The following is a 12,000-nucleotide window of genomic DNA, read 5'->3' on the forward strand; positions in this document are numbered from 1 at the left end:
GGTAGTTGTAGGGTGAAACCGACATGTGTGGGTGCAAATATCTTTGTGAATGGTGTCAGTGTATTTTCAACTGTAGCACTAGTGTACGGAGTGGGACACCAGGGGCCCACCCAAAAACCTTAGACCAGGGGTCCACCAAAGAACCATAGACCAGGGGCCCATTTTCAGTAATATTCTTCTTCTTCTCCTCACTCAACCTCTATTCCCCTAGTCTCTATTCTTTACATACTATAATCTATTATTCCATCTATTTAGCCTCTTTGTTCTCAAAGAAATAGGGAATGGCCATGAAATAGGCCAAATGTTTAGCAGCTCAAGGGCCCACAGACACCTGGGCCCACCAGGAGTTTTCCTGGTACCCAGTGGGCCAGTCCGACACTAAGTGTACTTGCATAAGAAATGGGTCTTTCCTGATCAATTAGCCATTTCGGGTGACAAAACACTGCATGCCGTTGCCATAGCAACACGCGATTAAGATAGAACAGAAGATCCTACCCGGAAATTGCAGAGAGTTTTTGGTGAGCATGGAGTGCCATCTCGCAGCCTTTGGTTCGAATTTTGTGCATTTCAGCCCGCAGGGAGGGGCAGTTCACGGAGACATCCCCAATGGAAATGACCAGCTCCCGGAACAGAGCCACCTGGGTGTTGAAGTCCTGGACAAGCTTAAAAAAAAAAAAAAGACATCACCATCAAAAATGGCAGCCCATATGAACTCTATCTTCCTAAATGCAGGAACCCCTCCAAATTGGAGAGGATAAAAGTAACCATACTCTACTTTTTTTTAGATGGTGAGCTCTTTTGGGCAAGGTCCTGTTTACCTCTTGTGTCAGTTATTGGTTGTTTGGTATATAAATCTGTATGTTCAATGTCTACCCCAGTATATTGTACAACACTGCTGAATATGTTGGCGCTTTATCAATGCATGCTAAAGCGACAACAGGCCCCTTTAAACTGGGAACCCATAGTAAAGTTTTTAATGCAGGGCTGGATAGAAAAGAGCATTTATGTACTGGTGCAGCCTGCGCCCCAAGTGAATGTTCCCCAAACTAAAGGGGTGTACTGGCAGCTCTGCTTTTCTGCTGGTAGATGTGGGGGCAGTTGAGGACAACTTGTTGGTTTATACTAGGGATGTGCTGATAGCACAATGATTAAAGGGGCTAATGATTAAAGGGATACTGTCATGGGAAATTTTTTTTCCCCAAAATGCATCAGTTAATAGTGTTGCTCCAGCAGAATTCTGCACTGGAATCCATTTCTCAAAGAGCAAACAGATTTTTTTATATTCAATTTTGAAATCTAACATGGGGCTAGACATATTGTCAGTTTCCCAGCTGCCCCCAGTCATGTGACTTGTGCTCTGATAAACTTCAGTTACTCTTTACTGCTGTACTGCAAGTTGGAGTGATATCACCCCCTCCCCAGCAGCCTAACAACAATGGGAATGCTGTGGATTATTGTCTAGTTACACTAGGAATTTAACAGGTGGAATGTTATTTGTATATTGCCAAACAATAGAAGGAAGTTCCAGTCTTGCAGGAACCAATCAAGTTACGAACACATCCCCCAGCCGACAGTGAGCTCTGTGCTGCAACCAATAGGAACTACATTTTCCTCTACTTGTGCAATGGAAAGGGAGCTGTAGGTATGTCACGGAGGGGGGCGGTGAAGGGGATTTTGTCCCTTTTCTCCTAAATGAGTGAATTCTCTAGAGCCAGATGCTGTAAACTGGATCCTTGCACAGGTGTGTGTGTATGTGAAGGGAGGGATGCAGCCTAATCCTGCTGTATATAAATGAATGTATATATAAATGTGCCCTCTGATCATGAGTGAACCTGGTATGAACAGCCAATACCCAAGATGTTACTGCAGAGGCAGTGATACAAGATAACAGATCCTTATGCATTGCTGCATGAACCTTGCACGTGGTCCCTAATTCTCACCCGATATGTAAGAATACCTTGCACCCCAAGCCTCTCCTTAGCATCACAGCAGCAAAGACTTACTACCAACACACTGCAGGCTGCAAGATGTAAATTAGGGACCCCTGCCCGCTTAAGCATAGCAGAAAAGCCAAGCCTGTGGCCCTCCAGCCTTTAAGATAAAGTCACCGACCTCCTTTGTCAGTCGGAGGTGCAACCAAACATTTGCTTTCATCAAGTCAAAGGAATTCGGTCTGTGGTTTTTCCAGCTGTTATTGAACTGCAGTTTCCCCCTGAGCGAGATGCTGGGAGTTGTACTTCAGTGACAACTGGAGGGTTAAAGACTTGCACTGACTTAACCTGTCAGAGCTCAGGGGAGGGCAGTTGCTAGGGACAGTTTTGCACCTCTGTTAATGAATGAAGCCCGGTGCTCTCCTGAGGGTGCTGCAGATTTATAAATAGTGTATGTGCATGTGATGTGAATAGACAAGGAGGCCAGGGGATGGGTGGGGGTGGCACTAGAGCAAAACCCTTATCTCTTTTTTATATACAAGTGAGAGACCAAGAGGACCTCACAGGAGACAAACAGGAGCCTCTATTAGACATGGATGGAGTTGTGGAACTCTGTATTTCCCTTGGATGCTGAGACTGGGAGTTAAACAACAGCTGAGGGGCCACAGTCTGTGAACAAATATAAAACCTATTATACATTTTATTTTCTCCCCCTGAAATGCTGGGGGTTCCCAGGGTAAATGCCCCCTCTACCCATCCCTGTAGCACTCACTCGTATTGTCTTCTGTTACCCACCATCTTGCAGTGCTCCAGGGTTCTCTGGGGTGTGAGGGCGCTATCTGCGCTCCCTTTGCGCTCACAGTCTCTGGGGAGCGCTTTGTGGCTGATCTGGAAGCGCGATCCCTGCGAGTCCCTGGGGCGGTTCTTGCGCCCATTCAGTGCAGAACTCATGCATCCACGTACACCAGGCAAAACCAAGGCGAGAGGATGATGGGGGGGAGTGAGAGGGAAGCGGGGCGCACACACTGCGATCTCTCTCCGGCAGTCGCTGTATTACAGCAGCAAGTCTTGCGGCGGCGGCAGGTAACCTTGAGCCCGACAGGGAGCGGAGCAGGCGGCTGCTGTGTATTGTTCTTGCATAACTGCAACCTTCCAGGGATCACTGCAGTAATATCAGCCCGTCAGTGCCATTGAGATTCAGCTACAAGCAGCGATGTCACAATGTCGGCTGAACGCGGCGGATCCTTCCTCTTGTCTTGAGCGCGAGCGAGAAGTAGCCGGGCGGAGTTGCCATTCCCAGCGCTCAGTCGCTCTCTCTCTGTCTGTGTCTCTGCATAGCGCTCCCACCTGGCGCTGTTTCCCACTCAATGAGCTGAATGGCACTGGGAGAGGCTGCGAGTCCGACACACTGACGTTATTAGTAGCGCGGCACATTGATAGGATGGGAATACTAATGGGCTCCATCCTTCTATACTTATCCAATCACAGCCTTAATAACACCAATTTCACTTCATTCTACTCTATTCATAGGAACCCAAATGGATTTATTATCATACTCACTGTTATACACACACGGGCTTAATTATTCCTATTATATGTTACACACAAGGTAACTACCTCTGCCTCCACCTCAGCTCCCACTTCCACCTCATTTCTACTTCCTACTTGATCCCATACATTAGAGGAGCTCACATCAGCAGGGACATTTGTCAAGTGTCTATTACACACTATAGAGAGATGTGCCTATAGTAACAGTGGATAATAGTCTCTGGGAAGGGAGTGTGACTGTGGGATAGCAGGTATAGTAGGGAGAGATGGTGTCTATAGTAACAGTGGATAATAGTCTCTGGGAAGGGAGTGTAACTGTGGGATAGCAGGTATAGTAGGGAGAGATGGTGCCTATAGTAACAGTGGATAATAGTCTCTGGGAAGGGTGTGTGACTGTGGGATAGCAGGTATAGTAGGGAGAGATGGTGCCTATAGTAACAGTGGGATAATAGTCTCTGGGAAGGGAGTGTGACTGTGGGATAGCAGGTATAGTAGGGAGAGATAGTGCCTATAGTAACAGTGGGATAATAGTCTCTGGGAAGGGAGTGTGACTGTGGGATAGCAGGTATAGTAGGGAGAGATGGTGCCTATAGTAACAGTGGATAATAGTCTCTGGGAAGGGAGTGTGACTGTGGGATAGCAGGTATAGTAGGGAGAGATGGTGCCTATAGTAACAGTGGGATAATAGTCTCTGGGAAGGGAGTGTGACTGTGGGATAGCAGGTATAGTAGGGAGAGATGGTGCCTATAGTAACAGTGGATAATAGTCTCTGGGAAGGGAGTAGGGATGTAGCGAACTGTTCAGCTGCGAACTAGTTCGCGCGAACTTCGACCGTTCGCGTCCGCCGAATGTTCGCGAACGTTTGGGAACGTTCGCATTTTGAGTTCGCGTTCGATTCGAATACAAGTCTTTCGACCATTCGACCATTCGAATTCCTTCGACCGCTAAAATCGAACGATTTCCATTCGTTCGAACGATTGTAAGCATTCGATTCAATGAAAAGCATTCGATCGAATGGCTTCGATCGTTCGATTCGAATGAAAATCCTTCGATCGAATGATCAAAATCCTTCGATCGTTCGAATCGAACGATTTTAGCGGGTGTTCGAAGTTCGCGAACTGTCCGCGAACGTTCGCATTTTTTGCCGGTGTTCGCGAACGCCGTTCGCGAACACCAAATCGGCAGTTCGCTACATCCCTAGAAGGGAGTGTGACTGTGGGATAGCAGGTATAGTAGGGAGAGATGGTGTCTATAGTAACAGTGGATAATAGTCTCTGGGAAGGGAGTGTGACTGTGGGATAAAAGGTATAGAGATGTCGCGAACTGTTCGCCGGCGAACTTGTTCGCGCGAACATCGGGTGTTCGCGCTCGCCGGAAGTTCGCGAACGTCGCGCGACGTTCGCCATTTTGGGTTCGCCATTGTTGGCGCTTTTTTTTGCCCTCTCACCCCAGACCAGCAGGTACATGGCAGCCAATCAGGAAGCTCTCCCCTGGACCACTCCCCTTCCCTATAAAAACCGAAGCCCTGCAGCGTTTTTTCACTCTGCCTGTGTGTGCTGAAGAGATAGTGTAGGGAGAGAGCTGCTGCCTGTTAGTGATTTCAGGGACAGTTGAAAGTTTGCTGGCTAGTAATCGTTTTGATACTGCTCTGTTATTGGAGGGACAGAAGTCTGCAGGGGTTTGAGGGACATTTTAGCTTAGGTAGCTTTGCTGGCTAGTAATCTACCTTCTACTGCAGTGCTCTGTATGTAGCTGCAGTGGGCAGCTGTCCTGCTTCTGATCTCATCTGCTGACTGCTGCAATAACAGTAGTCCTTGTAAGGACTGCTTTTATTTATTTTTTTGTTGTTTTACTACTACTACTACTACTACTACTATAAGAGCCCAGTGCTATTAGTCTAGCAGTGTTGGGGAGTGGGACTGGTGTGCTAATCTGCTGCTCCTAGTAGTTCAGCAGCACCAACTTTAATTTTTTTTTTTTAATATTCATTTTTTTTTTATTTTACTTTTTTTATTTTACTACCGCTGTAGTAGTGTATAAGTTGACCTTTTAGGCATTATTTGCCCTGTAGGCATTATTTGCACACTGTTTTCTTCAACCCGCCATCGAGCTGTGTGACCTTGTTCACATTCTGTCTAAATATCCATAATATTACCGTCTCCAGAAAAAACACCGGAGTCACTTTTTCAAGCAGCCATAATATATTTTACGTAATCCGTATCCACCGCTGTAGTAGTGTATACGTTGGCCTTGTAGGCATTATTTGCACACTGTTTTCTTCAACCCGCCATCGAGCTGTGTGACCTTGTTCACATTCTGTCTAAATATCCATAATATTACCGTCTCCAGAAAAAACACCGGAGTCACTTTTTTCAAGCAGCCATAATATATTTTACGTAATCCGTATCCACCGCTGTAGTAGTGTATACGTTGGCCTTGTAGGCATTATTTGCACACTGTTTTCTTCAACCCGCCATCGAGCTGTGTGACCTTGTTCCCATTCTGTCTAAATATCCATAATATTACCGTCTCCAGAAAAAACACCGGAGTCACTTTTTTCAAGCAGCATTCATATATTTTACGTAATCCGTATCCACCGCTGTAGTAGTGTATACGTTGACCTTGTAGGCATTGTTTGCCCAGTTTTTTTGGCCACAGCCACTGAAGCACAGAGGCCAGAAAAAATATGCCATATAAATGCTGAAAATAGTCATTTTTTGCCATACGTTGACTCAACGTATATGGCAAAAAATGACTATTTTCAGCATTTATGTGGCATATTTTTTCTGGCAACTGTGCTTCAGTGGCTGCAAACCAAAAAAACTGGGCAAACAATGTCTACAAGGTCAACGTATGGCGAAAAATTACTATTTTCAGCATTTATATGGCATATTTTTTCTGGCAACTGTGCTTCAGTGGCTGCGTCCAAAAAAACTGGGCAAACAATGTCTACAAGGTCAACGTATGGCGAAAAATGACTATTTTCAGCATTTATATGGCATATTTTTTCTGGCAACTGTGCTTCAGTGGCTGCGTCCAAAAAAAACTGGGCAAACAATGCCTACAAGGTCAACGTATGGCAGTTGTTTAAAGAGAACAGTAGATTACTAGCCAGCAAAGCTACCTAAGCTAAAATGTCCCTCAAATCCCTGCAGACTTCTGTCCCTCCAATACAGAGCAGTATCAAGCAGATTACTAGCCAGCAAACTTACTATCATCTGTCCCTGAAATCACTAACAGCTCTCCCCCTACACTAGCTCTTCCAAGCACACACAGGCAGATTTTTCAGATACATTTTTGCCCTTGATCCCCCTCTGGCATGCCACTGTCCAGGTCGTTGCACCCTTTAAACAACTTTAAAATCATTTTTCTGGCCAGAAATGTCTTTTCTAGATGTTAAAGTTCGCCTTCCCATTGAAGTCTATGGGGTTCGCGAACCGTTCGCGAACCGCTCGCATTTTTGCGCAAGTTCGCGAATATGTTCGCGAACTTTTTTTCCGACGTTCGCTACATCCCTAAAAAGGTATAGTAGGGAGAGATGGTGCCTATAGTAACAGTGGATAATAGTCTCTGGGAAGGGAGTGTGACTGTGGGATAGCAGGTATAGTAGGGAGAGATGGTGCCTATAGTAACAGTGAATAGTCTCTGGGAAGGGAGTGTGACTGTGGGATAGCAGGTATAGTAGGGAGAGATGGTGCCTATAGTAACAGTGGATAATAGTCTCTGGGAAGGGAGTGTGACTGTGGGATAGCAGGTATAGTAGGGAGAGATGGTGTCTATAGTAACAGTGGATAATAGTCTCTGGGAAGGGAGTGTGACTGTGGGATAGCAGGTATAGTAGGGAGAGATGGTGCCTATAGTAACAGTGGGATAATAGTCTCTGGGAAGGGAGTGTGACTGTAGGATAGCAGGTATTATTGCCTATAGTAGAAATGCAAAAAACCCAGTAGTTAATAACATGCAGACAATAGTTTACATCAGTCTAACATGGATATACAACTAGTAGTCCTTTAAGTGTTGGTGAATTACCAAACCTGACCTGTTATAGAATGCTGGGAACACTGCCTTACATTTGGGAAGGCAAAATTAAATTTGTCCACTGCTTTGCAACGATCAGTGTGCCGCTAATTCTTCAGATTATCTAATTTTGATTCTGGGAATGAGAACATCCGGACAAGAAAAATATTCTCAGGCACATCACCGACTCACAGCCGCACTCATGCTTCAATTATGGACAAACACACTGCATTGTGGGTTAAACACATGGCAACTTGTGCCGGGCGTTGCACTTGGCACTCATGAGTAAATGACCCCTATAAGCGATTCTATTGAATAATGATGTTGAACCAAAAAGATAAGATATGAATATAGTAACTGCCGCCTTCCTCTTACCATACGCAGCCCCTGAGAATCATTTGTGTGGATGGAAGATTTATACTGTACATGGAGGGTTCCTGCAAAAACCAATTACACTTTAGTAACAACCTGGCTCCAACCTTCCCTTATAATAAGCATTAGCACAAAACTTCCTGGCACTGGAAAACATTATGAGTAATATGGCAGCATCACAACCAGACGCACTGCAGCATGGATATAAATTTATATTAGTAATAGCTCCTTTCTACTTTAGATCTCATTGGCTGCCAAAAGGACTTTGCAGTCATGTTTCCATTTCAAGAGACACTAGCACTAAAACTTTATATGTGATGGAAGACAACTCCCCCTAGAACAGTTCTCAGTTTTTTACCCTTGAGTCAATTTTAAATATAAATAAAATTGGGGAACAACACAAGCACAAACACATTTCATAAGGGGTACACAACAAGGGCTGTAAATAGCTTGATAACCCCCTATGGGGACAGACAGACTACATGTGGGTCGGTTTGGCAGTCCCCTTGGCTTTCATTCCTCCAAAACTTGCCTCCAAATCAAAAAATCCAAAAATAAGCACCTGCTTTGAGGCCACTGGGAGCAACATCCAAGGGGTTGGAGAGAAACATGTTGCTCACGAGCTACTGGTTTGGGATCACTGCTCTAGAATAAAATAGTATAAAACTCTTTTATTCAATAATAAAATTGTTTAAAATCGCACTCACAAATTAGGGATGCACCGAATCCAGGATTCGGTTTGGGATTCGGGCAGAATTCAGCCTTTTTCAGCAGGATTCGGATTCGGCCGAATCCTTCTGCCCGGCCGAACCAAATCCAAATCCTAATTTGCATATGCAAATTAGGGACGGGGAGGGAAATCTTTTGTCACAAAAAAAGGAAGTAAAAAATCTTTTCCCCTTCCCACCCCTAATTTGCATATGCAAATTAGGGTTTGGTTCGGTATTCGGCCGAATCTTTCACGAAGGATTCGGGGGTTCGGCTGAATCCAAAATAGTGGATTCGGTGCATCCCTATCACAAATATATCAAGGTTACGAGCATCGTATATCAGCCAGTCCAATTTCCACCCACACTTGCAGGGATCGCGCCCCTTTCCACCGTGTGTTTCTCCTCCGGGTGCCTGGTGATGACGTCAGGTGCTTACTCCTTGTTCTACCTGACGCGTTTCCTCAGAGGCTTCAAGTCTCTGACGAAACGTGTCAGGTAGAACAAGGAGTAAGCACCTGCCGTCATCACCAGGCACCCGGAGGAGAAACACGCGGTGGAAAGGGGCGCGATCCCTGCAAGTGTGGGTGGAAATTGGACTGGCTGATATACGATGCTCGTAACCTTGATATATTGGCGAGTGAGATTTTAAACAATTTTATTATTTAATAAAAGGGTTTCATATTATATTATTGCTCCTATTTAAGCTCCAACGGAGGACTGTATTTGCTGATCAAGCCTAACTTATTCTGATGGGCACAGATTATTAGTAAACGCTAGTGAGTACCCACTGAGACCACAGTTGGTGACTTTAGACTACCAGGTATGTGAGGTACAAGAGGAAGGTTGTGGGTGCACTCCTAAGGCCATATAAAAAAATATTTAAATACAATAATCCCCTGTCTAAAAAAAGAAAAACAGGGGTTTTTGTTACAAAGTTATGATCATAAAATTGGTAAGCCGCCATACCACATCAAGGTAAACCCCATACGGCGGTCCCTAACCTGTTTACCTGTGATCAAAATATAAAACCTTGGTTTCAATCTGTGAACTAGATCCTCCCCCGCCACCTGCATATGCGGCTTTTGAAGGGGAGACTGCCCAGACCAACGCCCATTTTAAAAAAAATGTGATTGTGAAGAGACTATAATGAAGGAAAAGTAAAGTTGTACGTATATATATAAGTGCATACTTGTGTGTGTATGTGTGTTAGTTTAAGTATAAGTACAGGTGTGAGTATAGATGTAGAAGGAGATGAAAAAGGAAAAGCTAAATGTGGAGTGTAATAGGTGTAATGTGTGTGGGTCTGTGCAAGTGTTACCTAGTGATAATTGCAGCAAATATAATGGGTGTCTCACAGGCGTTGGTAATTAAAAGGCCAAAGCCTCCCCAGCCACTAGCATTTGTGGCTTCTAAGGGAGAGAAATTGCCCAAACCAAGGATTAATAAAAAACAACAAGGACATAGGGCCGCCATTAATTTAAAGGGGTGGGTATGAGGGTGCACTAACCACATGAAGCTCAGCCACAGCTTCTGGCTACATTTCAGGTACAAGAGGAAGGTTGTGGGTGCACTCCTAAAGCCATATAAAAAAATATTTAAATACAATAATCCCCTGTCTAAAAAAAGAAAAACAGGGTTTTTTGTTACAAAGTTATGATCATAAAATTGGTAAGCCTCCATACCACGTCAAGGTAAACCCTATATGGCGGTCCCAAACCTGTTTAGGGACCGCCGTATGGGGTTCGAACGATCGTACATCTTACGATTTTCCGGCCGACATCTGTCAGGAAATTGATCGACCAGGTTAAAAAATCTTTGTCGGTCCCAGTGCAATCTATCTATGTTTGCAGGGCCAAGCAGGCAGCTCCCCTTTGTTTTCCTGGCAAATTGGTCTTTTTAGTTGATGGTAAATTTGTACGATCGTACGATCGTTCTGAGAAGATCGTGGTCTCACGATGAGGATCTGATCTTTTAAAAATCTCAACATCTATGGCCAGCTTTAGGGTCAGGCACATGCTCAGATTTGGGGAGATTAGTCGACCAATGACATATCTCCTCTTTTTCTGGGCGACTAATCTCCTCTTTTTCGGGGCGACTAATCTCCCCAAACTGCCTCCCGCCAGCTAGAATGTAAATCGCCGGCGGGATGGCACTCGGAGAGCTTTGTTTTTTCCGAAGTGGCCCAAAGTTGCCTCGTGAGGAAACTTTGGAAAATGAAGTGCTCCGAGTGTCATCCCACCGGCGATTTACATTCTAGCTGGTGGGAGGCAGTTTGGGGAGATTAGTTACCCCGAAGAATAGGAGATTTGTCGCTGGGTGACTAATCACCCCGAATCTGAGCGTGTGCCCTGACCCTAAATAAATACAGGCAAATAATAGAGCAGTTCTATAGTGTAGAATGTCATTGAATCTGAGAAACAAAGCTCTCTAAAATGCCACAGCCCATTGGTTGGGATCTGTCATTCAGCTACAGGGTAACCCTTAGTTGCCCCAATAATTATGCTCATGGGACAGCAGGTAACATTTAGAGGCACATTTATCCAGGGTGGAATTTCGAACTAGTCAAAATTTATTAATGAAATTTAATTTTTAAAACTCGGACGAATTGAATCGACCAGAAAACTCGATTCGAATTCGATTCGATCAAACTCGATTGGAGTTTTTTCTCCAAAAAAACTTGAATGTCAGGAAGGTTGCAACCATCTCCAAATTGATCCCTGGACCTCTCCCATTGACTTGAATAGCAATTAGTCGAATAGTGGAATTCGAGTGAGTATGATAAATCTCGAAAAACGAATTCAAATTTTTTTAAAAAAAACTTAAATCGAGTTTGGATAACTACCTAGTCGAATTTGACAGTTTTGACCATAAAAAAAAAATCGAATTTTCAATTCGACCCTTGATAAATCTGCCCCTTACAGTATTTCTTCCCCAAAGCTGTTTCCTTGCGAGGTGGCCATGTATTCCATGTTGCTTTTAATTCCTTCCATGGCAGTTTCTTAATCTTCTTCAATAATCTTAGGAACAAATGTCTCCACGTAAATATGTAAACTTTATCTAAATATTTTACTTTCATCTATAATTCATGCCTATTGCCTTAATGTGAGTGCTCTGTACCGAAATCAATACAACAAAGCCATGGCAGAATTGTGCAATTAGCTATGGAATGTTTATTCCTCAGTGGCAGCTAAAGACAAGGAAGCTCGATCCCATGCACATTGCAAGGGCAGAATCCATCCTATAGAAGCGATATGAGGACTATAGTATAGTACAGGGGTCCCCAACCTTTTTTACCCGTGAGTAGTGATGGGCGAATTTATTCGCCAGGCGCGAATTTGCGGCAAATTCCAGCGATTCGCCACCTGTGAATAAATTTGCGAATTTGTCAAAAAAATGGACGCTGGTGTCCGTTTTTTGGACGC

The 12,000-nt window shown here is 44.3% G+C and overlaps 1 protein-coding gene across 1 annotated transcript in view; it reads right to left on the bottom strand.

The window, feature by feature from the left end:
- The window catches only part of rgs7bp.S (regulator of G-protein signaling 7 binding protein S homeolog), a gene marked incomplete at its 3' end in the record, with an annotated part of 66,343 nt that extends 63,038 nt beyond the window's left edge, over positions 1-3,305 (bottom strand). Inside the window, 2 exon segments of the mRNA NM_001092181.1 lie at positions 496-662; positions 2,727-3,305. Of these exon segments, the coding sequence (NP_001085650.1) occupies positions 496-662; positions 2,727-2,882 (323 nt within the window). The 5' untranslated portion in view covers positions 2,883-3,305.
- Between the last annotated feature and the right edge of the window lie 8,695 nt (positions 3,306-12,000).

Source organism: Xenopus laevis, chromosome 1S (assembly GCF_017654675.1).
Source record: "Xenopus laevis strain J_2021 chromosome 1S, Xenopus_laevis_v10.1, whole genome shotgun sequence".
NCBI lineage: Eukaryota > Metazoa > Chordata > Amphibia > Anura > Pipidae > Xenopus > Xenopus laevis.